Source organism: Coregonus clupeaformis, chromosome 5 (genome assembly GCF_020615455.1).
Source record: "Coregonus clupeaformis isolate EN_2021a chromosome 5, ASM2061545v1, whole genome shotgun sequence".
Lineage (NCBI taxonomy): Eukaryota > Metazoa > Chordata > Actinopteri > Salmoniformes > Salmonidae > Coregonus > Coregonus clupeaformis.
This window is the reverse complement of record NC_059196.1, coordinates 27903225-27927410: the sequence shown is the minus strand read 5'-3', so window position 1 is coordinate 27927410 and position 24186 is coordinate 27903225. Positions and strand designations below refer to the sequence as shown.

The following is a 24186-nucleotide window of genomic DNA, read 5'->3' as shown; positions in this document are numbered from 1 at the left end:
CGAAGCCTGCCCGAACCAGGAGGAGGAGCAGCCTCGGCCGAAACCGTGACAGTACCCCCCCCCCTTGACGCGCGGCTCCAGCCGTGCGCCGACCCCGGCCTCGGGGACGACCAGGAGGACGCGGATCAGGGCGCGCGGGATGGTCCCGGTGGAACTCCGACAGGAGAGATGGGTCTAGGATGTCCCTCCGCGGCACCCAGCACCGCTCCTCCGGGCCGTACCCTCCCACTCCACGAGATACTGGAGACCCCCATCCGGCGTCTTGAGTCCAAGATGGACCGAACGGTGTACGCCGGAGCCCCCTCGATGTCCAGTGGGGGCGGAGGAGTCTCTCCTATCTCACCTTCCTGGAGTGGACCAGCTACCACCGGCCTGAGAAGAGACACATGGAACGAGGGGTTAATATTCTTATATTCAACAGGTAGATGTAACCTATAACACACCTCGTTCAATCTTCTCAGGACTTTAAAAGGCCCCACAAACCGCCGACCCAGCTTCCGGCAGGGCAGGCGGAGGGGTAGATTTCTGGTAGAGAGCCAGACTCGATCTCCGGGGTGCGTACACCGGCCCCTCACTGCGGTGGAGATCGGCGCTCGCCTTGTGACGACGGATGGCCCGCTGCAGGTGGACGTGGGCAGCGTTCCCACGTCTCCTCCGAGCGCCTCATCCAATCATCCACCGCAGGGGCCTCGATCTGGCTCTGCTGCCAAGGTGCCAGAACTCGGCTGGTAACCTAACACACATTGGAAGGGGGTTAGGTTGGTAGAGGAGTGGCGAAGAGAGTTCTGGGCCATCTCGGCCCAGGGAATGTACCGAGCCCACTCCTCAGGCCGGTCCTGGCAATACGACCTCAGAAACCTACCCACATCCTGGTTGACACGTTCTACCTGCCCGTTACTCTCCGGGTGGTACCCTGAGGTAAGGCTAACCGAGACCCCCAAACGCTCCATGAACGCTCTCCATACTCGGGAGGTAAACTGGGGGCCTCGATCAGACACTATATCCTCGGGTACCCCGTAATGCCGGAAGACGTGGGTAAATAGGGCCTCTGCGGTTTGTAGGGCAGTAGGCAGACCCGTCATAGGGAGAAGACGACAGGCCTTAGAGAACCGGTCCACAACGACCAGGATGGTGGTATTCCCCTGAGAGAGGGGAAGGTCTGTCACAAAATCCGCCGAGAGGTGGGACCATGGTCGTTGTGGAACGGGCAGGGGTTGTAACTTACCCCTGGGCAGGTGTCTGGGCGCCTTACACTGGGCGCACACCGAGCAGGAGGAGACATAAACCCTCACATCCCTGGCTAACGTGGGCCACCAGTATTTAGTGCTAAGACAATGCACTGTCCGGCCAATACCCGGATGTCCAGAGGAGGGTGACGTGTGAGCCCAGTAAATGAGTCGATCCCGAATCTCGAGCGGAACGTACTTCCGACACTGTGGGAGGCTGGGGTCGGTACGCAACGCTCGCTCGATTTCGGCATCGACCTCCCACACCACCGGTGCCACAAGACAAGACTCCGGTAGTATGGGAGTAGGCTCAACGGACCTCTTCTCCGTGTCATACCGCCGGGACAGCGCATCTGCCTTACCATTCTGGGACCCAGGGATGTACGTGATTTTAAATACGAACCTGGTGAGAAACATACTCCATCGAGCCTGGCGAGGGTTCAGTCTCCTCGCTGCCCGGATGTACTCCAGGTTCCGATGGTCAGTCAAAATGAGGAAAGGGTGTTGAGCCCCCTCAAGCCAATGCCTCCACACCTTAAGGGCCTGAACTACAGCTAACAGCTCCCTGTCCCCGACGTCATAATTACGCTCCGCCGGGCTGAGCTTTTTTGAGTAAAAGCACAGGGGCGGAGTTTAGGTGGCGTGCCGGACCGTTGAGAGAGAACGGCCCCTATACCAGCCTCAGACGCGTCCACCTCAACCTGAAAGGGTAATGCGGGATCCGGATGCGCCAGCACCGGAGCCGACGTAAACAGGTCCTTCAGTCTCCTAAAGGCCCTGTCCGCATCAGCTGACCACTGCAGGCGCACCGGACCCCCTTTCAGAAGGGACGTGATGGGAGCTGCCACCTGTCCAAAACCCCGGATAAACCTCCGGTAGTAATTCGCAAAGCCCAAGAACTGCTGCACCTCTTTGACAGTGGTTGGGGTTTGCCAATTACGCACGGCAGACACACGATCCACCTCCATTCTCACCCCTGACGCGGACAACCAATAACCCAAAAAGGAGACCGACTCCTGGAAAAACAGACATTTCTCTGCCTTGACATATAGGTCGTGCTCCAACAGCCTCCTCAATACACGACGCACCAGGGTTATATGCTCGGCTCGGGTTGACGAGTACACCAGAATGTCATCAATGTACACGACCACCCCTTGCCCCTGCATATCCCGGAAAATGTCATCTACGAAGGATTGGAAGACTGATGGAGCATTCATCAACCCATATGGCATGACGAGATACTCGAAATGACCTGACGTGGTACTAAATGCTGTTTTCCATTCGTCGCCCTCCCTAATGCGCACCAAGTTATACGCGCTCCTGAGATCCAGTTTTGTGAAAAACCGCGCTCCATGCAATGACTCCGTCATGGTCACAATCAGAGGGAGTGGATAACTGTATTTCACAGTAATCTGATTGAGACCACGGTAATCAATGCACGGGCGCAACCCTCCATCTTTTTTCTTCACAAAAAAGAAGCTCGAGGAGGCGGGAGAAGTGGAGGGCCGAATGTATCCCTGTCTCAAAGATTTGGCTATGTAAGTCTCCATAGCTTTTCTCTCCTCTTGAGACAAAGGATACACGTGGCTCCGTGGGAGCGCTGCTCCTGCCTGGAGATCAATCGCACAATCTCCCTGTCTATGAGGAGGCAACTGCGTCGCCCTAGTTTTACTGAACACGAGAGCTAAATCCCCATATTCAGGCGTATTGTGCAGTGCGGGCACTTGGTTTGGACTTTCCACCGAAGTCGCCCCCACGGAAACACCCAGACATCGCCCCTCGCACTGAGCAGACCACCCATCGAGAGCCCTCTGTTGCCACGAAATAGCAGGGTTATGGGTGCTTAACCAGGGAATTCCCAGCACCACTGGGTACGCAGGAGAGTCGATCAGATACAGCTGTATAGTCTCTTCATGACCCCCCTGCGCACACATCCTAAGTGGTGCTGTGATCTCCCTAATCAACCCCGACCCCAACGGGCGGCTATCTAAGGCATGAACGGGAAAAGGTTTGTCAACAGGTAGGAGAGGGATCCCTAAATCTAAACAAAACTTTCGATCAACAAAATTCCCAGCTGCGCCTGAATCTACTAGCGCCTTATGCTGGGAATGAGGTGCAACCTGTGGAAAACAAACAGGTATACAAAAGTGCGCAACAGAGAGCTCTGGGTAAGTGGGGCGTCTACTCACCTGGGAGGGCTCCCCAGTGCGTGGCCTGTTGTCTTCTCCCCCGGAGGACCCTCCCCAGCACCTGGCCGCAGTGTGCCCTCCACGACCGCACTTGGTGCAGGAGACAGGTCCCCTCGGGCTCCTCCTCCTCCTTTCTCTAGCGCCGGCACCCCCGAGCTCCATAGGGCTCGGCTCGGAGGTGCCGGAGGGCGGAATGGACGGACCCCACTCGGGACGTCCACGGGTGGCCAGCAGGGTGTCCAGACGGATGGACATATCGACCAACTGGTCGAAGGTGAGATTGGTATCCCTGCAGGCCAACTCACGTTGAACGTCCTCCCGTAGGCTACATCGAAAATGGTCGATGAGGGCCCGTTCATTCCACCCTGCGTCCGCCGCTAGAGTCCGGAACTCCAGCGCAAACGCCTGTGCGCTCCTCCTCCCTGTCTCAGGTGGACTAGACGCTCCCCCCGCCGCTTTGCCCTCAGGTGGATGGTCGAACACGGCCTTGAAGCGACGGGAGAACTCGGCGTAGGAGATGGTGGTGGCGTCCATCTTCCTCCACTCGGCGTTGGCCCATTCCAACGCCTTGCCCGTGAGACAGGAGATGAGGGCGGAAACGCTCTCGTGTCCCGAGGGCACCGGGTGTACAGTGGCCAGGTAGAGCTCCACCTGCAGGAGGAACCCCTGACACCCGGCAGCTGTTCCGTCATACGCCCTCGGGAGCGAGAGCCGATTTCCCCTGGGTTCCGGACCTGGGACTGGTGGACCGGCCGATGGGGTTGGCAGGGTAGGTGGAGGTGTGGGTACCCCTCTGGACTCCCATCGGTGCAGGGTGTTGATGACGTCCTGTAGAGCGGTCCCCAGTTGTCTGATCTGGTCATCCTGGCCGCGGACATGCTCCTCGAGCGACTCGGGCGTGACTGTTGATCCTGCTGATTCCATTCAATGGGTGTGTGATTCTGTCAAGGGGTGCTGAAGGTGGGTGTGGTGCAGGAATCAAGCGCAGGACGCAGAAGCTCAGTCCAAAAGACTTTAGTGAAATATTCACGTAGTAAATGAGCACAATAAGCCCAGAGGCGAAATAACGGCGCACACAGGCATCAAACAAACGGCGCACTAACATGTGCAAAAACCTCTCCAAAACACTGGAGGGAAATACGTAGCTCAAACACCAAAACAGAAGAGCAATCACACACAAACACAGACACACACAACGAGAACTAAATAGGACACTAACGAGGACTAACTAGACACAGGTGTACAACATCAAGACAAAACCAAACGAACATGAAACATAGATCGGTGGCAGCTAGTACTCCGGGTACGACGACCGCCGAAGCCTGCCCGAACCAGGAGGAGGAGCAGCCTCGGCCGAAACCGTGACACAGACACAGTGGAATCATTGAACAAAATCTGAAATATGTTGATGAAAAACGATACAGTACTGTAAAACATCAAATGCAGTGTTCCTCAACTTGCTTGCTTGTACTGTAAAAAGCTAAACATAGGAGTGATTACTGTACTTCTACATTTTCATCAACTCTGTCTTGTGGATTTGGCCACAGGTTCTCATCTACATCACAATGGATGTTTTCATTAGCCAAACATCTTGGAAAAAACCTTCGGGTATGGCGAATCCAGGCCTGACACTGGTCTGCCGTGATGTCATTGCATGTGTCATCCATGGCCTGGAGAAAAGTGACTTGTTCATGAGGGCGCCTATCATAAACCTTCCATCTCCATATGGAGAAAAATTCCTCAATCGGGTTAAGGAAAGGAGAGTATGGGGGTAAATACTGGGTGGTAAATTGTGCATGGGCCTGAAACCATGCTTGCTCGGATTTCATTGGACACTCTTTGCTGTTGCTGCCGCTGTCTTGGTCCGTGGCCTTGTCCTCTACCACGTTCCCCCACACCTCTCAAACGAGGCCCACGACCACCTCTCAGAAGGGGTGCTTGTCCCCTGCCATTCCTTTGACCAATACGTCTTCCTCGTCTTCCTCCCACCACTGCTTGACCTCTATTGTGACCTGGATCACCTGCCGGCTCCATGTTACAGTACGTATTGCTATATTGTTGCAAGTGGATCCCAATCAATTCTTTATATACTCGTTCCATAATGTGAACTCAATCATCAGTAACAAGTTGGCAGAATTGGACAAGCAATTACAAGGGCCTTCATCCATACAGTGCAGTACTGTCAATACTGTAAATAGTCTGAAAAGGTGGTACATGGGACCATAGAAACGGTGTCTGATAAAGAATGATGATGAAATATTACATCCATAGATAATGTAGTAATTGGTTCATGCTCCACACTAATAGGTCGCAATGAATCTCGTTATCTTGAAACTTTCATGATCTAAACATGGAATATTGTTTGTCTGTTTCCATACAACTATGCATTAAGAGTAATGCAACAGTTACTTATCATTTTGAGCAGTTGTATCAATTGATAGTTGGATAATTGTAATGAAATGAATAGACACTCATCTGAAATGTAATGTGTGAATTGCCTTTTGAAATAGTAGTACTTTGATGTTAAGTTGTGTCATATTGAACAGGTGATTTTTGTTAAATGAACAAATGATCTTAGTTGTATGTGTATTGTATCCAAGCAATTGAAAAAAGTGTTAGAGTTTTGAAAAATGTGCATTTTGATAATTGGTTGTGAGTTTTGTGTCTAGAGTTTTGAAAAATGACGTCAAGGTTCTGAAATTAGTGCCAAAGTGATTGTAAAAAACTGTAATTCTCAGTGGTGCCCCCCCCCCCACACACACACAAACACACACACACAGACACACACACACACACTGACACATACACGCACACATACACAGTTTGCTGTGTATGCTCTGTACTGTATGTTGTGTGTGTGTGTGTGTGTTCTCTGGGGTAGAGGGAGGGAGGGTAGAGGGTGTTGAGCGGTGTTTGGCAGGTGTGTGTGTCTGTGTCTGTGTGTGTCTGTGTGTGTGTGTGTGTGTGTGTGTGTGAGTGTCTGGGTGTGTGTGAGTGTGTGTGTGAGTGTCTGTGTGTGTGTGTGTCTGGGTGTGTGTGTCTGTGTGTGTGTGTGTGTGTGTGTGTGTGTGTGTGTGTGTGTGTGTGTGTGTGTGTGTGTGTGTGTGTGTGTGTGTGTGTGTCTGGGTGTGTGTGAGTGTCTGTGTGTGTGTCTGTGTGTGTGTGTGTGTGTGTGTGTGTGTGTGAGTGTCTGGGTGGGGGTCTGAGGTATTGGCAGGGTGTGTTTGTTTATTCCTGTTCTGCTTGTTCTACATCCACCTCCCTTGATTACAGCTAAAGGTAGCTTAGTGGGTAAGAGCGTTGTGCCAGTAACCGAAAGGTCGCTGGTTCTAATCCCCGAGGCGACTAGGTGAAAAATCTGTCGATGTGCCCTTAAGCAAGGCACTTAACCCTAATTGCTCCTGTAAGTCGCTCTGGATAAGAGCGTCTGCTAAATGACTAAAATGTAATGTAAATGGAAACACTGCTATTATCTGTGTGTGTGTGTGTGTGTGCGAGTGTATGTATATTAATTAGTTCCTGTTATATCTCTCAGTGGGAAGTTGGAGGTAGTGTATCTTCTTGCTGTTCAGTAGAGTTAGAGAGATGTGATCAGCAGAGTTAGAGAGATGTGATCAGTATAGTTAGAGAGATGTGATCAGTATAGTTAGAGAGATGTGATCAGCAGAGTTAGAGAGATGTGATCAGTAGAGTTAGAGAGATGTGATCAGCAGAGTTAGAGAGATGTGATCAGCAGAGTTAGAGAGATGTGATCAGTAGAGTTAGAGAGATGTGATCAGTAGAGTTAGAGAGATGTGATCAGTATAGTTAGAGAGATGTGATCAGCAGAGTTAGAGAGATGTGATCAGTATAGTTAGAGAGATGTGATCAGCAGAGTTAGAGAGATGTGATAAGCAGAGTTAGAGAGATGTGATCAGTAGAGTTAGAGAGATGTGATCAGTAGAGTTAGAGAGATGTGATCAGCAGAGTTAGAGAGATGTGAACAGCAGGTTTAGAGAGATGTGGACAGAATACATCCACACTTATTTACAGCTATGTGGACCGATGCAGGCATGGATGGACGGATGGATTTCTGATTAAGAGACTCTGATGGACAGACTGATATAATTAAATATTGTTGTATTGATGAGATATAGTGTATGTATCTTTAGTCATGTATTAGTTGTTTTGTCTCCTCAGTTGCAGCAGCAGACCCAGTCTCAATGCTGCTGTCTGCTGCTGCTGTCTGAGGACAGCCACCAGCTCTTCTGTCAGGTACGTCCTCGTAAAAGACACCTTGGTCTCAATGGTAATCCTCCCTGTTAAAATAAAGGTTCAATTAATAAATAAAATAAATGTCTGTTCTAATGCCACGTCAGTCTGATAACAGGGTATTCCTCCATTAGAACGGTGCCTAAGGTATCTCAGAAGATAACCTGTGTAAAGTCTGACCTCTCTTCTCCTCAGGTGGTTGGAGACAAAGTTCTGGAGGAGGAGATCAGCTTCCCTGTGAGTCCTGACCCCTGACCCTAACTCCTGACCCCTAACCCCTGACTCATGACCCATATTACTGCCCCTAAACATTTCATGAAAATGAGACTTTGATATGGGGAAATTAAGAGGCAAGAGGCTAAATGATCATGTATATCTCTCCTTCCAGCTGATGTTTGGGCGCTTTGGGCAGGTGGTGGAGAAAAAGAAATCCATCACTCTTCAGGACGTCACTGCGGTGAGTGACCTTGATCCTAGACTGTGAAAAGCATCTCTCCATGTGGATCGATGTGGATGCAGTCCCGCTAGATCCTAATAGTCTCTTTCTCTTTCTTTGCACACACGTATGCAAAGACGTCAGCAGTGTTATTCTCATTCTAAATGTGATCCTTCCTCCCACCTTTCTCTTTCTCTCTCTCTCTCTCTCTCTCTCTCTCTCTCTCTCTCTCTCTCTCTCTCTCTCTCTCTCTCTCTCTCTCTCTCTCTCTCTCTCTCTCTCTCTCTCTCTCTCTCTATTTATCCCTCTCTCTCTCTCTCTCTCTCTCTCTCTCTCTCTCTCTCTCTCTCTCTCTCTCTCTCTCTCTCTCTCTCTCTCTCTCTCTCTCTCCCCACCTGTCCTCTTCTAGGAGGAGTGTAGACAGCTGTCCAGTATGCTGGGCAGTGAAGTGTCCTCTCTGCTGTGTGTCCCTGTGGTCAGCAGAGCCACTGGCCAGGTGGTGGCACTAGCCTGCGCCTTCAACAAGCAGGGAGGACAGAGGTGAGACACACACACACACACACACACACACACACACACTCACACACACACACACACACACACACACACACACATACATACACACACAGGAGAGTGCATTCTAATAGACCTCTGTGTTCCAGAGATAACAGGCCAGCTCCAGTGGCAGAGGGCCAAAGAGAGCATGGTCGTCACCCTCAAGTGTGTGTGTGTGTGTGTGTGTCAGACGATGCCACATTAATCAATGTGTGTGAGTGTGTCTGTGGTCTCCATAGAGAGCTGGCCCCTATAACATGAGCTTCAAACCTGCCCTGGACACACACTGCCAGCGCACGCACACACCCACACGCCAAGCCAACATGCCAACTGGCCAACTCAGCTGACACAAAGTCCCTCTCAAGGGGTTCACACACACACACACACACACACACACAAACACACACACCACAGGAGGCTGCTAAGGGGAGGACGGCTCATAATAATGGCCGGAACTGCGCAAATGGAATAGCATCAAACACATGGAAACACATGCGTTTTATGTATTTGATTCTATTCCACTAATTCCGCTCCAGCCGTTATCACGAGCCCGTTCTCTGCAAGGAAGGTGCCACCAACCTCCTGTGACAAACACACACAAACACATATACACACACACACACACACACACACACACAGACAAACAAACACACAGTGTGACAGAGGGAGGAATGTGAAGTGTTGCTCAGGACAGCAGTAATCCCAGTAAGCTCTCTGCTGACGTTTTGGCTCTGAACATTTCTCTTCCTCCCTCTCTGTCTGTCGCATATCTCTTCCTCTTCTGTCTCTCTTCCTTTCTCCCTGCCTCTTCCTCTCTCTTTTTCTCTCTTTCTCTGTTAGTTATAGATTATACGTTTCTACTTGTATTAAAGGGGCTGAAGATTAAAGCCACTCATCTCCTCCTTTCAAAGAGTTATTGCCCCTAGACACACACACAAACACACACACACACACACACACACACACATATAAACACACACACTGTGAGAGGAAGACATCCCATAATATCCTCAGTGGGGGCTAATGACAGGGCTGACTACAGTCTCCATAGTTACACTGACAGACTAGAGATGTAGAGGATTATTAGTGAACTGTGTAGCATATGAGTTTATCCTCTTATTTCTGGTATTTCCATCATAACTCACTCCTCTTTCGTATCCCTCTCTCCCATCATCCCTCTCTCCCACCTCCCTCCTTCTCATCCCTGGATGTTGTTAGTGGTTTAGGCCGGGGCTAATCATTAACTGGCCCTCGAGGGCTGAAATACTGATGCTTTCCTTTTCTCCTTGCTAGTTCATTGATTTGTTCATGTGACTGATTGGCTGGAGGGTTCACTCACCTGGTGTCCCAGGTCTGAATCCGTCCCTGGTTAGTAGGAGAGAATGGAGACAGTACAAATCCAAAAGCACTGTTTCCCTAAATTCAATCTGTCATCATTGAGTCCATTTTTCCATCCCCCTCCATCCCTCTGTCCCTCCATCCCTCTTTCACCTCAGTTGTCAGGCAACAGCCCCCACTCTACTCTACTTTATCTCTCTCTCTTACTCTCCTCTTTCCACTACATGTCAATTGTTGAATTTTTTTCAATTCAAAGATCTTTATTGGCATGGAAAACATATGTTTATATTGCCAAAGCTAGTGAAATAGATAATAAACAAAAGTGAAATAAACAATAAAAAATGAACCGTAAATATTACACTCACAAGTTTCAAAGGAATAGACACATTTCAAATGTCATATCTCTATCATTCACACTCGTCCCCCTCCACCTCTATTACACTCTCTCCATCTGTCTCTCGTTCTACCCGCTCCCTCTCCCTTCGCCTTCCCAGTTCTATCCTCCTATCACATATCACATGTCATATGTTCTGCCAGATAGATATCTGATGCCTCCAGGCTTAGAGGAACCTGCATTCCAGAGAACCAATTGGTTCTTTGTGCCAACAAGCCAATCACGGCCTAGCGCCAGCCTGCTGTCAGAAACAGCCCAGACTCAGAGGTTGAGTTTTTCTAGAGTGGTGATTGAGGGATGAGGGGATAGTTTTCCTGATTATGTGACATGGCATGAAAAAAACTCCTTCATAATCAAGTCCTCTAGTTTAGAATTATCTGTTTTTCCAGTCTCTCCTCTGTACTGCTCACAGTGTAAAGGTGTTGCCATCTGCAGGCAGAGATATGTAACTACACTGATATTAATGGAAGAGCAGAGGCCTTCTCTCTCTATCCATCTGGCCTGTTTAAACACATTTTTTATGCACCTGTTTATTCTAATGATCAGTCAACTTTTCTCAACTTTGGAATTCAATGTTTCATTTTGGACTAAAATGTGTTCTCTCTGTGCAGACACACGGAGGCGGATGAACATAAGATCCAGCACTGCTTCTGTTACACCTCCACTGTCCTCACCTCCACACTGGCCTTCCAGAAAGAACAGAAACTCAAAGTGGAGTGCCAGGCACTGTTACAGGTGGCCAAGAATCTCTTCACACATCTGGGTGAGTTATCCTCCTCTCCTCTCCTCTCCTCTCCTCTCCTCTCCTCTCCTCTCCTCTCCTCTCCTCTCCTCTCCTCTCCTCTCCTCTCCTCTCCTCTCCTCTCCTCTCCTCTCCTCTCCTCTCCTCTCCTCTCCTCTCCTCTCCTCTCCTCTCATCTCCTCTCCTCTGGTTCAGATTGAATCCCTACATATTGATAACACAACCCTCCTTGTGGTAGCTCAGCCTGCTTATCTATCAATCCCCACCCTGTGCTCTTTCTCTCTGTCTCTCTCTCTCTCTCTGTAGATGATGTGTCGGTGTTGTTGCAGGAGATTATAGTGGAGGCCAGGAACCTCAGCGATGCAGAGATGTGAGTTCTTGAAGACCCATAAAACAACCTAAACCCTGAAAGTACATCTAACATGCTTTCCAGAATAAGTAATGCGGAGGAAAATGGAATAGAATACTTATTCACTCTCTCTCGTTCTCTTTCTCTCTCTCTCTTCTTTATTTTACTCTTATTATTACCTATCCTGATGCCTAGTCACTTTACCCTGCCTTCATGTACATATCTACCTCAAATACCTTATTATTATCTATCCTGATGCCTAGTCACTTTACCCTGCCTTCATGTACATATCTACCTCAAATACCTTATTATTATCTATCCTGATGCCTAGTCACTTTACCCTGCCTTCATGTACATATCTACCTCAAATACCTTATTATTATCTATCCTGATGCCTAGTCACTTTACCCTGCCTTCATGTACATATCTACCTCAAATACCTTATTATTATCTATCCTGATGCCTAGTCACTTTACCCTGCCTTCATGTACAGTGGGGGGAAAAAGTATTTAGTCAGCCACCAATTGTGCAAGTTCTCCCACTTAAAAAGATGAGAGAGGCCTGTAATTTTCATCATAGGTACACGTCAACTATGACAGACAAATTGAGAGAAAAAAAATCCAGAAAATCACATTGTAAGATTTTTAATGAATTTATTTGCAAATTATGGTGGAAAATAAGTATTTGGTCACCTACAAACAAGCAAGATTTCTGGCTCTCACAGACCTGTAACTTCTTCTTTAAGAGGCTCCTCTGTCCTCCACTCGTTACCTGTATTAATGGCACCTGTTTGAACTTGTTATCAGTATAAAAGACACCTGTCCACAACCTCAAACAGTCACACTCCAAACTCCACTATGGCCAAGAGCAAAGAGCAAAGAGCTGTCAAAGGACACCAGAAACAAAATTGTAGACCTGCACCAGGCTGGGAAGACTGAATCTGCAATAGGTAAGCAGCTTGGTTTGAAGAAATCAACTGTGGGAGCAATTAGTAGGAAATGGAAGACATACAAGACCAATGATAATCTCCCTCAATCTGGGGCTCCACGCAAGATCTCACCCCGTGGGGTCAAAATGATCACAAGCAAAAATCCCAGAACCACACGGGGGGACCTAGTGAATGACCTGCAGAGAGCTGGGACCAAAGTAACAAAGCCTACCATCAGTAACACACTACGCCGCCATGGACTCAAATCCTGCAGTGCCAGACATGTCCCCCTGCTTAAGCCAGTACATGTCCAGGCCCATCTGAAGTTTGCTAGAGTGCATTTGGATGATCCAGAAGAGGATTGGGAGAATGTCATATGGTCAGATGAAACCAAAATATAACTTTTTGGTAAAAACTCAACTCGTCTTGTTTGGAGGACAAAGAATGCTGAGTTGCATCCAAAGACCACCATACCTACTGTGAAGCATGGGGGTGGAAACATCATGCTTTGGGGCTGTTTTTCTGCAAAGGGACCAGGACGACTGATCCGTGTAAAGGAAAGAATGAATGGGGCCATGTATCGTGAGATTTTGAGTGAAAACCTCCTTCCATCAGCAAGGGCATTGAAGATGAAACGTGGCTGGGTCTTTCAGCATGACAATGATCCCAAACACACCGCCCGGGCAACGAAGGAGTGGCTTCGTAAGAAGCATTTCAAGGTCCTGGAGTGGCCTAGCCAGTCTCCAGATCTCAACCCCATAGAAAATCTTTGGAGGGAGTTGAAAGTCCGTGTTGCCCAGTGACAGCCCCAAAACATCACTGCTCTAGAGGAGATCTGCATGGAGGAATGGGCCAAAATACCAGCAACAGTGTGTGAAAAACTTGTGAAGACTTACAGAAAACGTTTGACCTGTGTCATTGCCAACAAAGGGTATATAACAAAGTATTGAGAAACTTTTGTTATTGACCAAATACTTATTTTCCACCATAATTTGCAAATAAATTCATAAAAAATCATACAATGTGATTTTCTGGATTTTTTTTCTTCTCATTTTGTCTGTCATAGTTGACGTGTACCTATGATGAAAATTACAGGCCTCTCTCATCTTTTTAAGTGGGAGAACTTGCACAATTGGTGGCTGACTAAATAAATGTTTTCCCCACTGTACATATCTCCCTCAAATAACTTATTATTACCTATCCTGATGCCTAGTCACTTTACCCTGCCTTCATGTACATATCTACCTCAAATACCTTATTATTACCTATCCTGATGCCTAGTCACTTTACCCTGCCTTCATGTACATATCTACCTCAAATACCTTATTTTTATCAATCCTGATGCCTAGTCACTTTACCCTGCCTTCATGTACATATCTACCTCAAATAACGTATTATTATCTATCCTGATGCCTAGTCACTTTACCCTGCCTTCATGTACATATCTACCTCAAATAACGTATTATTATCTATCCTGATGCCTAGTCACTTTACCCTGCCTTCATGTACATATCTACCTCAAATACTTCATACCCCTGCACATTGATCTGGTACTGGTACTCCCTGTATATGCTGCAGCTCCATCCTCTTGTGTTACAATTTTTATTTTCATTATTATTTTGTTGGGAAGTGCTCAAAAGCAAACATTTTACGGTAAAATCTACACCCGTTGTATTTGACAAATGACATTTTATTTTGATTTGATTTCTCTTTCTTTCTTTCGCTCTCTCTCGCTCTCTCTCTCGCTCTCTCTCTCTCTCTCTTTCTCGCTTTCTCTCTCTTTCTCTCTCTCTCTCTCTCTCTCTCTCCCTCTCGCTCTCTCTCCCCCCCTCTCTTTCTCTGTAGTTGTTCTGTGTTCCTACTGGATCAAGTCAGCCATGAGCTGGTTGCCAAGGTTTTTGATGGGGGCGTGGTCAGTGATGATGAGGTAAAACACACGTCTAGAACTTCTGTTTGATGGTGATGATGACGATTATTATTATTATTGCGAAGATGTAATCATCATCATCATGATGAAGATGAAGATTATGAAGATGGTCCCTCTCTGTCTCTCTCTGTGTGTGTGTGTGTGTGTGTGTGTGTGTGTCTCTGTGTGTGTGTGTGTGTGTGTGTGTGTGTGTGTGTGTGTGTGTGTGTGTGTGTGTGTGTGTGTGGGTGTGTGTGTGATGTCTCTGTGTGTGTGTGTGTGCGTGTGCGTGTGCGTGTGCGTGTGTGTCTGTCTCTCTGTGTGTGTGTGTGTAGAAGGAGTTCCGTATCCCTGCGGACCAGGGCATAGCGGGTCACGTAGCCATGACAGGGCAGATACTGAACATTAAGGATGCGTACTCCCACCCTCTGTTCTACCGAGGAGTGGACGACAGCACCGGCTTCAGAACACGCAACATCCTCTGCTTCCCCATCAAGGACGAGAACAACGGTGAGAATTGAACTAACACTACACTGGAGTAAACAATTGAACTAACACTACTTTTTTTTTTTTTTTTTTTATATATTTTAAATATTTTATTATTTTTTTTATTATTTTTTTCACCTTTATTTAACCAGGTAAGCCAGTTGAGAACAGGTTCTCATTTACAACTGCGACCTGGCCAAGATAAAGCAAAGCAGTGCAATAAAAACAACACAGAGTTACATATGGGGTAAAAAACATAAAGTCAAAAATACAACAGAAAATATATATACAGTGTGTGCAAATGTAGCAAGTTATGGAGGTAAGGCAATAAATAGGCTATAGTGCAGAATAATTACAATAGTATTAACACTGGAATGCTAGATGTGCAAGAGATTATGTGCAAATAGAGATACTGGGGTGCAAAAGAGCAAAATAAATAACAATATAGGGATGAGGTAGTTGGGTGGGCTAATTTCAGATGGGCTGTGTACAGGTGCAGTGATCGGTAAGGTGCTCTGACAACTGATGCTTAAAGTTATTGAGGGAGATAAGAGTCTCCAGCTTCAGAGATTTTTGCAATTCGTTCCAGTCATTGGCAGCAGAGAACTGGAAGGAATGGCGGCCAAAGGAGGTGTTGGCTTTGGGAATGACCAGTGAGATATACCTGCTGGAGCGCAGACTACGGGTGGGTGCTGCTATGGTGACCAATGAGCTAAGATAAGGCGGGGATTTGCCTAGCAGTGATTTATAGATGGCCTGGAGCCAGTGGGTTTGACGACGAACATGTAGTGAGGACCAGCCAACAAGAGCGTACAGGTCACAGTGGTGGGTAGTGTATGGGGCTTTGGAGACAAAACGGATGGCACTGTGATAGACTACATCCAATTTGCTGAGTAGAGTGTTGGAGGCTATTTTGTAAATGACATCGCCGAAGTCAAGGATCGGTAGGATAGTCAGTTTTACGAGGGCATGTTTGGCAGCATGAGTGAAGGAGGCTTTGTTGCGAAATAGGAAGCCGATTCTAGATTTAACTTTGGATTGGAGATTCTTTATGTGAGTCTGGAAGTTGAGTTTACAGTCTAACCAGACACCTAGGTATTTGTAGTTGTCCACATACTCTAGGTCAGACCCGTCGAGAGTGGTGATTCTAGTCGGGTGGGCGGGTGCCAGCAGCGTTCGATTGAAAAGCATGCATTTAGTTTTACTAGTGTTTAAGAGCAGTTGGAGGCTACTGAAGGATTGTTGTATGGCATTGAAGCTCGTTTGGAGGTTTGTTAACACAGTGTCCAATGAAGGGCCAGATGTATACAAAATGGTGTCGTCTGCGTAGAGGTGGATCTGAGAGTCACCAGCAGCAAGAGCGACATCATTGATATACACGGAGAAAAGTGTCGGCCCAAGAATTGAACCCTGTGGCACCCCCATAGAGACTGCCATAGGTCCAGACAACAGGCCCTCCGATTTGACACACTGAACTCTATCTGAGAAGTAGTTGGTGAACCAGGCGAGGCAGTCATTTGAGAAACCAAGGCTATTTAGTCTGCCAATAAGAATGCGGTGGTTGACAGAGTCGAAAGCAACTGAACTAACACTACACTGGAGTAAACAATACAATACATAGGACAGCGCCTGGAGTGAGGAGCTGCTCTCTACCTCTCTATGCTAATCCATCTCTTATCTCTCTCTCTCTTTTTAAATTACATTTAAGGGCTTTATTGGCATGGGAAATGTATGTTAACATTGCCAAAGCAAGTGAAAAGTTACAGTAAACATTACACTCACAAAAGTTCAAAATGAATAAAGACATTTAAAATGTCATTATGTGAAAATAGTTAAAGTACAAAAGGGAAAATAAATCAACATAAATATGGGTTGTATTTACAATGGTGTTTGTTCTTCACTGGTTGCCATTTTCTTGTGGCAACAGGTCACAAATCGTGCTGCTGTGATTGCACACTGTGGTATTTCACCCAATAGATATGGGAGTTTATCAAAATTGGGTTTGTTTTGGAATTCTTTGTGGGTCTGTGTAATCTGAGGTAAATATGTGTCTCTAATATGGTCATACATTTGTCAGGAGGTTAGGAAGTGCAGTTCAGTTTACACCTCATTTTTTTGGGCAGTGTGCACATAGCCTGTCTGCCTACGGCGGCCTTTCTCAATTGCAATGCTCACTGAGTCTGTCCATAGTCAAAACTTTCCATAATTTTGGGTCAGTCACAGTGGTCAGGTATTCTGCCACTGTGTACTCTCTGTTTAGGGCCAGATAGCATTCTAGTTTGCTCTGTTTTTTTGTTGATTCTTTCCATTATGCCAAGTAATTATATTTTTGTTTTCTCATGATTTGGTTGGGTCTAATTGTGTTGCTGTCCTCTCTCTCTCTCTCTCTCTCTCTCTCTCTCGCTCTCTCTCTCTCTCTCTGTCTCTCAGAGGTGATTGGGGTGGCTGAATTGGTCAATAAGACTAATGGTCCGTGGTTTAACCGCTTCGATGAGGACCTGGCCACTGCTTTCTCCATCTACTGTGGAATCAGCATCGCACATGTGAGTCAAACACACCACCCAAAGCTACACAAGAACCCCTGATCTCTGATCCTCTAGTCATGACGTAGTCACACAGTGTGTTGTAAACAGTAGGATAAGAGACAGTAGGATGTTTAGTGCCCTATTGTTCTGGTGTGGATTTAGTTGTGGTTGGACTCGTCAGTGTGTGGTTGACTGACTGGTCTCTCCTGTGTGTGTTTAGTCTCTTCTGTATAATAATGTGGTTGTGGTTGACTGACTGGTCTTTTCTGTATAATAATGTGGTTGTGGTTGACTGACTGGTCTTTTCTGTATAATAATGTGGTTGTGGTTGACTGACTGGTCTCTTCTGTATAATAATGTGGTTGTGGTTGACTGACTGGTCTTTTCTGTATAATAATGTGGTTGTGGTTGACTGACTGGTCTTTTCTGTATAATAATGTGGTTGTGGTTGACTGACTGGTCTTTTCTGTATAATAATGTGGTTGTGGTTGACTGACTGGTCTTTTCTGTATAATAATGTGGTTGTGGTTGACTGACTGGTCTTTTCTGTATAATAATGTGGTTGTGGTTGACTGACTGGTCTCTCCTGTATAATAATGTGGTTGTGGTTGACTGACTGGTCTCTTCTGTATAATAATGTGGTTGTGGTTGACTGACTGGTCTTTTCTGTATAATAATGTGGTTGTGGTTGACTGACTGGTCTCTTCTGTATAATAATGTGGTTGTGGTTGACTGACTGGTCTTTTCTGTATAATAATGTGGTTGTGGTTGACTGACTGGTCTCTCCTGTATAATAATGTGGTTGTGGTTGACTGACTGGTCTCTTCTGTATAATAATGTGGTTGTGGTTGACTGACTGGTCTTTTCTGTATAATAATGTGGTTGTGGTTGACTGACTGGTCTCTTCTGTATAATAATGTGGTTGTGGTTGACTGACTGGTCTTTTCTGTATAATAATGTGGTTGTGGTTGACTGACTGGTCTTTTCTGTATAATAATGTGGTTGTGGTTGACTGACTGGTCTTTTCTGTATAATAATGTGGTTGTGGTTGACTGACTGGTCTTTTCTGTATAATAATGTGGTTGTGGTTGACTGACTGGTCTTTTCTGTATAATAATGTGGTTGTGGTTGACTGACTGGTCTTTTCTGTATAATAATGTGGTTGTGGTTGACTGACTGGTCTTTTCTGTATAATAATGTGGTTGTGGTTGACTGACTGGTCTCTTCTGTATAATAATGTGGTTGTGGTTGACTGACTGGTATTTTCTGTATAATAATGTGGTTGTGGTTGACTAACTGGTCTCTTCTGTATAATAATGTGGTTGTGGTTGACTGACTGGTCTCTCCTGTGTGTGTTCAGTCTCTTTTGTATAAGAAGGTCCATGAGGCTCAGTTCAGATCACACCTGGCCAACGAGATGATGATGTACCACATGAAGGTAAAACACACATACTAACCCCCACAACACACACACACACACACAAACACACACACACACACATCCATTGCAGCAGAAATGTGATTGTGTGTGTGTGTAGGTATCAGCGGAGGAGGTGGCCCAGCTGTTGGTAACTGGGCTGGAGCCAGTGGAAGAGATTCATCCCTTATTCGCTGAGTTCACCTACACACCCCGCTCACTACCTGACGACAACACACCAATGGTAAGACAGAGGAAGAGTGTGTATGTATGTGTGTGTTTACATGCATATCCATAGAGATGTATAGCTTCAGTTTCAAGTTTTAATGTCACATGCACAAGTACAGTGAAAGGCCTTTCTTGCAAGCTCTAACCCCAAAAATGCAGTAATCAATAACGTAATACTAAAAATAACAAGGTTGAACAAAAAAACATGAGATATAAAAATAAGAAATAAGAAGAACACGATAAAGTAAGGAAGCATACTATATACAGGGTCAGTACCATTACCATATTAACAATGTGCAGGGATACTGGAGTGATAGATTTAGATGTGTTTAAGGTTAAGGTGACTATATACAGGGTCAGTTCCAATACCATATTAACAATGTGCAGGGATACTGGAGTGATGGAGGTAGATATGTTTAAGGTTAAGGTGACTATATACAGGGTCAGTTCCAATACCATATTAACAATGTGCAGGTATACTGGAGTGATGGAGGTAGATATGTATAGGGGTAAGGTGATAGGGTCAGTTCCAGTACCATATTAACAATGTGCAGGGATACTGGAGTGATAGAGGTAGATATGTTTAAGGTTAAGGTGACTATATACAGGGTCAGTTCCAATACCATATTAACAATGTGCAGGGATACTGGAGTGATGGAGGTAGATATGTATAGGGATAAGGTGATAGGGTCAGTTCCAGTACCATATTAACAATGTGCAGGGATACTGGAGTGATAGAGGTAGATATGTATAGGGGTAAGGTGACTATATATAGGGTCAGTTCCAGTACCATATTTACAATGTGCAGGGATATTGGATCGATAGAGGACTCAACTTATAAATAATCCGTTTTAACATGGACATTGCCATTGAGGGCTTCCACCATTTTAAAGTATTCAACTGGGTGGCGATTCCTGTGTTGGGAGCAATCAGCCAATGAACAGAGCATTTACTTTTTCTTCTAATTGGGTGCTGTAGTTTGTAAATGGCTTTACTACCGCCATCTAGTGGCCACAACAGATGAATGACATGATTTGGTTCAGGATTTCAGCACTGCAGGTGGTGGTGGTAAATCACCAATATGAGCTTTACACTTCTTTCAAACATAAAATAAGAAGAGAATGGACTACTTTAAAATGGAGGTAGCCTCAAAGGCGCACCCATGCTGTCACAGATCCCATAATGGTACAGACACAAAGATGAGACCTCTTTACATCTATGTGCACATCCAACAACCTTCCTCGGAATAACGCAGTTTTGATCACTAAGAGTAAGACTGATTTGGGGAGTATTCAGCCAGATGCAAACAGTCCCTGCTGTACTGTGTCTGATCTCTCCTGTATCTCCAGGGTATCCTGAGTATGTTTGAGGACATGGGCTTTATCAACACCTATAAGATTGACCTGCACACTCTGGCCAGGTACCCCTCTCTCTCTCTCTCTCTCTCTCTCTCTCTCTCTCTCTCTCTCTCTCTCTCTCTCTCTCTCTCTCTCTCTCTCTCTCTCTCTCTCTCTCTCTCTCTCTCTCTCTCTCTCTCTCTCTCTCTCTCTCTCTCTCTCTCTCTCTCTCTCTCTCTCTCTGTGTCTCTGTCTCTGTCTCTCTCTTTCTCTCTCTCTCTCTCTCTCTCTCTCTCTCTCTCTCTCTCTCTCTCTCTCTCTCTCTCTCTCTCTCTCTCTCTCTCTCTCTCTCTCTCTCTCTCTCTCTCTCTCGCTATGGTGATGAAGTGGTTGTTATGATGATTGATTGTGTGGTTGTCATGGTTGCAGGTTCTGTCTGATGGTGAAGAAGGGTTACAGAGATCCTCCCTATCACAACTGGACGCACGCCTTCTCAGTCTCTCACTTCTGTTATCTGCTCTACAAGAACCTGGGCCTGGCCAACTACCTCGAGTTAGTAGAAACCCCTTAAACCCTACACCCTACACCATATACATATACCCTAATGCTACACAATACACCCTACCTGCTCTGAAAGAACCTAGGTCTGGCCAACTACCTCGAGCTCGTAGAAACCCTGGCACGCTTTATCCTATAATCTACAGTGCTTTCGGAAAGTATTCAGACCCCTTGACTTTTTCCACATTTTGTTAGGTTACAGCCTTATTCTAAAATTGATTCAATTGTTTTTTTCCCTCAACAATCTACACACAATACCCCATAATGACAAAGCAAAAATAGGTTTTTAGAAATTTTTGCTAATTTATACAAAATAACAGAAATATCACCTTTACATAAGTATTCAGACCTTTTACTCAGTACTTTGTTAAAGCACCTTTGGCAGCAATTACAGCCGTGAGTCTTCTTGGGTATGACACTACAAACATGGCACACCTGTATTTGGGGAGTTTCTCCCATTCTTCTCTGCAGATCCTCTCAAGCTCTGTCAGGTTGGATGGGGAGCGTTGCTGCACAGCTATTTTCAGGTTTCTCAAGAGATGTTCGATCGGGTTCAAGTCCAGGTTCTGGCTGGGCCACTCAAGGACATTCATAGACTTGTCCCGAAGCCACTCCTGCGTTGTCTTCACGGATCTCTCTGTACTTTGCTCAGTTCATCTTTCCCTCGATCCTGAATAGTCTCCCAGTCCTGAAAAACAGTTTTCGCCGCTGAAAAACATCCCCACAGCATGATGCTGCCACCACCATGCTTCACCGTAAGGATGGTGCCAGGTTTCCTCCAGACGTGACTCTTGGCATTCAGGCCAAATAGTTCAATCTTGGTTTCATCAGACCAGATAATCTTGTTTCTCATGGTCTGAGAGTCCTATAGGTGCCTTTTGGCAAACTCCAAGCAGGCTGTCATGTGCCTTTTACTGAGGAGTGGTTCCGTCTGGTCAATCTACCATGAAGGCCTGATTGGTGGAGTGCTGCAGAGATGGTTGTCCTTCTGGAAGGTTCTCCAATCTCCACAGAGGAACTCAGGAGCTCTGTCAGAGTGACCATTGGGTTCTTGGTCACCTCCCTGACTAAGGCCCATCTCCCCCGATTGCTCAGTTTGGCTGGGCGGCCAGCTCTAGGAAGAGTCTTGGTGATTCCAAACTTCTTCCATTTAAGAATGATGGAGGCCACTGTGTTCTTGGGGACCTTCAATGCTGCAGAATGTTTTTTGGTACCCTTCCCCAGATCTGTGCCTCGACATAATCCTGTCTCGGAGCTCTACGGACAATTCCTTCGACCTCATGGCTTGGTTTTATATAGACAGGTGTGTGCCTTTCCAAATCATGTCCAATCAATTAAATTTACCACAGGTGGACTCCAATCAAGTTGTAGAAACATCTCAAGGATAATCAATGGAAACAGGATGCACCTGAGCTCAATGTTGAGTCTCATAGCAAAGGATCTGAATACTTATGTAAATAAGGTATTTCCATTTTTTACTTTTAATACATTTGCAAAACTTTCTAAAAATGTGTTTTTCCTTTGTCATTATGGGGTACTGTGTGTAGATTGATGAGGAAAACAATTATTTAATCCATTTTAGAATAAGGTTGTAATGTAACAAAATGTGGAAAACGTCAACGGGTCTGAATACTTTCCTAATGCACTGTACTACACCCTGTAACCATACACACTACACTTTACACCCCTGCACTGTACTACACCCTATACATTTTACATTTACATTTTAGTCATTTAGCAGACGCTCTTATCCAGAGCGACTTACAGGAGCAATTAGGGTTAAGTGCCTTGCTCAAGGGCACATTAACGTCATTTAGCAGACGCTCTTAGCCAGAGCGACTCACAAATTGGTGCGTTCACCCTATAGCCAGTGGGATAACCACTTTACAATTGGGGGGGGGGGGGTAGAAGGATTCCTTTATCCTATCCCAGGTATTCCTTAAAGAGGTGGGGTTTCAAATGTCTCCGGAAGGTGGTGAGTGACTCCGCTGTCCTGGCGTCGTGAGGGAGCTTGTTCCACCATTGGGGTGCCAGAGCAGCGAACAGTTTTGACTGGAGCAGCGAACAGTTTTGACTATAACCATACACACTACACTTTACACCCCTGCACCCTACACACTAACCTCTTACCCCTCCCTCTCTGTCTGTAGGAATATAGAGATCTTTGCTCTCTTTGTCTCTTGTATGTGCCATGACCTGGACCACCGTGGGACAAACAACTCCTTTCAAGTGGCTTCGGTAAGACACCTCACATACACACACACAGATGCTCTCAAATGCACACATACATGTCGGCACAGCCTTGATAAGAGTCATCACACACACAACCTCGCTCGACACACATACAGGTATAGCACCTGTAACACTTGTCGAACACATTGTAGGAAAACTCAAGGAAAGACTGTGGTTAGACAAGGGTAGTACACGTCACTTCAGTTATTACAGCAGAATAGAGAGTGGACTGAGAGGTGGTCTATCTATGTAATAACGTGTGCTGTCTTCTTCCTCTACAGCAATCTGTCCTGGCTGCCCTCTACAGCTCAGAGGGCTCTGTGATGGAGGTGAACACACACACACATTTATCTCTGGGACTATAGTGACACCTAGTGGCCATTCTTCAACCTCCTATCCCATAATAACCTGTGTGTTTCCACAGCGACACCACTTTGCCCAAGCCATAGCCATTCTGAACACCCATGGCTGCAACATCTTCGACAAGTTCTCCAGAAAGGTACGTTTCTCCTAGGCTGGAATCCCACACTGCTGTTGTGTTAACAGGACACCCAGGACTGTTATAGGTTGTGTGTGTGTGTGTGTGTGTGTGTGTGTGTGTGTGTGTGTGTGTGTGTGTGTGTGTGTGTGTGTGTGTGTGTGTGTGTGTGTGTGTGTGTGTGTGTGTGTGTGTGTGTGTGTGTGTGTTGTGTTAACTCAGTGTGTGTGTGTGTGTGTGTGTGTGTGTGTGTGTGTGTGTGTGTGTGTGTGTGTGGTTGTCAGGACTACCAGAGGATGTTGGACCTGATGAGGGATATCATCCTGGCCACTGACCTGGCTCACCACCTCCGCATCTTCCCCGACCTGCAAAGGATGGCTGATGGTAAGGCAGTGTGTGTTATGCTGTCTTTTTTTGCACCTAAACCAAAGGAAACAATTGTCAACCTTGGTCCATAGAAGGTTTGAGTCTACTTAGGGTGACAATCTCACACCAGGGGAAGTGGATGTATGAGTGTGTGTGTGTGTATTTGTGAGTATAATAGTCTTCCATGCGCTCTCCCTTTCTGTGTGTGTGTGTGTGTGTGTGTGTGTGTGTGTGTGTGTGTGTGT

General features: G+C 46.3%; 1 protein-coding gene across 4 annotated transcripts in view; it reads left to right on the top strand.

The window, feature by feature from the left end:
• LOC121566751 (cGMP-dependent 3',5'-cyclic phosphodiesterase-like) overlaps positions 1-24186 on the top strand; it is a 246512-nt gene that overhangs the window by 218979 nt on the left and 3347 nt on the right. For all 4 annotated transcript variants that reach the window (XM_045213851.1, XM_045213853.1, XM_045213852.1 and 1 more), the window contains 17 exons: positions 7595-7669; positions 7862-7903; positions 8055-8123; positions 8512-8642; positions 11001-11152; positions 11438-11501; positions 14254-14335; positions 14650-14824; positions 17231-17343; positions 18686-18763; positions 18864-18986; positions 20320-20390; positions 20737-20859; positions 23016-23103; positions 23379-23426; positions 23522-23596; positions 23860-23959. In XM_045213851.1, coding sequence (XP_045069786.1) covers positions 7595-7669; positions 7862-7903; positions 8055-8123; positions 8512-8642; positions 11001-11152; positions 11438-11501; positions 14254-14335; positions 14650-14824; positions 17231-17343; positions 18686-18763; positions 18864-18986; positions 20320-20390; positions 20737-20859; positions 23016-23103; positions 23379-23426; positions 23522-23596; positions 23860-23959 — 1609 coding nt within the window. The remainder of the gene's footprint in view (positions 1-7594; positions 7670-7861; positions 7904-8054; positions 8124-8511; positions 8643-11000; positions 11153-11437; positions 11502-14253; positions 14336-14649; positions 14825-17230; positions 17344-18685; positions 18764-18863; positions 18987-20319; positions 20391-20736; positions 20860-23015; positions 23104-23378; positions 23427-23521; positions 23597-23859; positions 23960-24186) is intronic.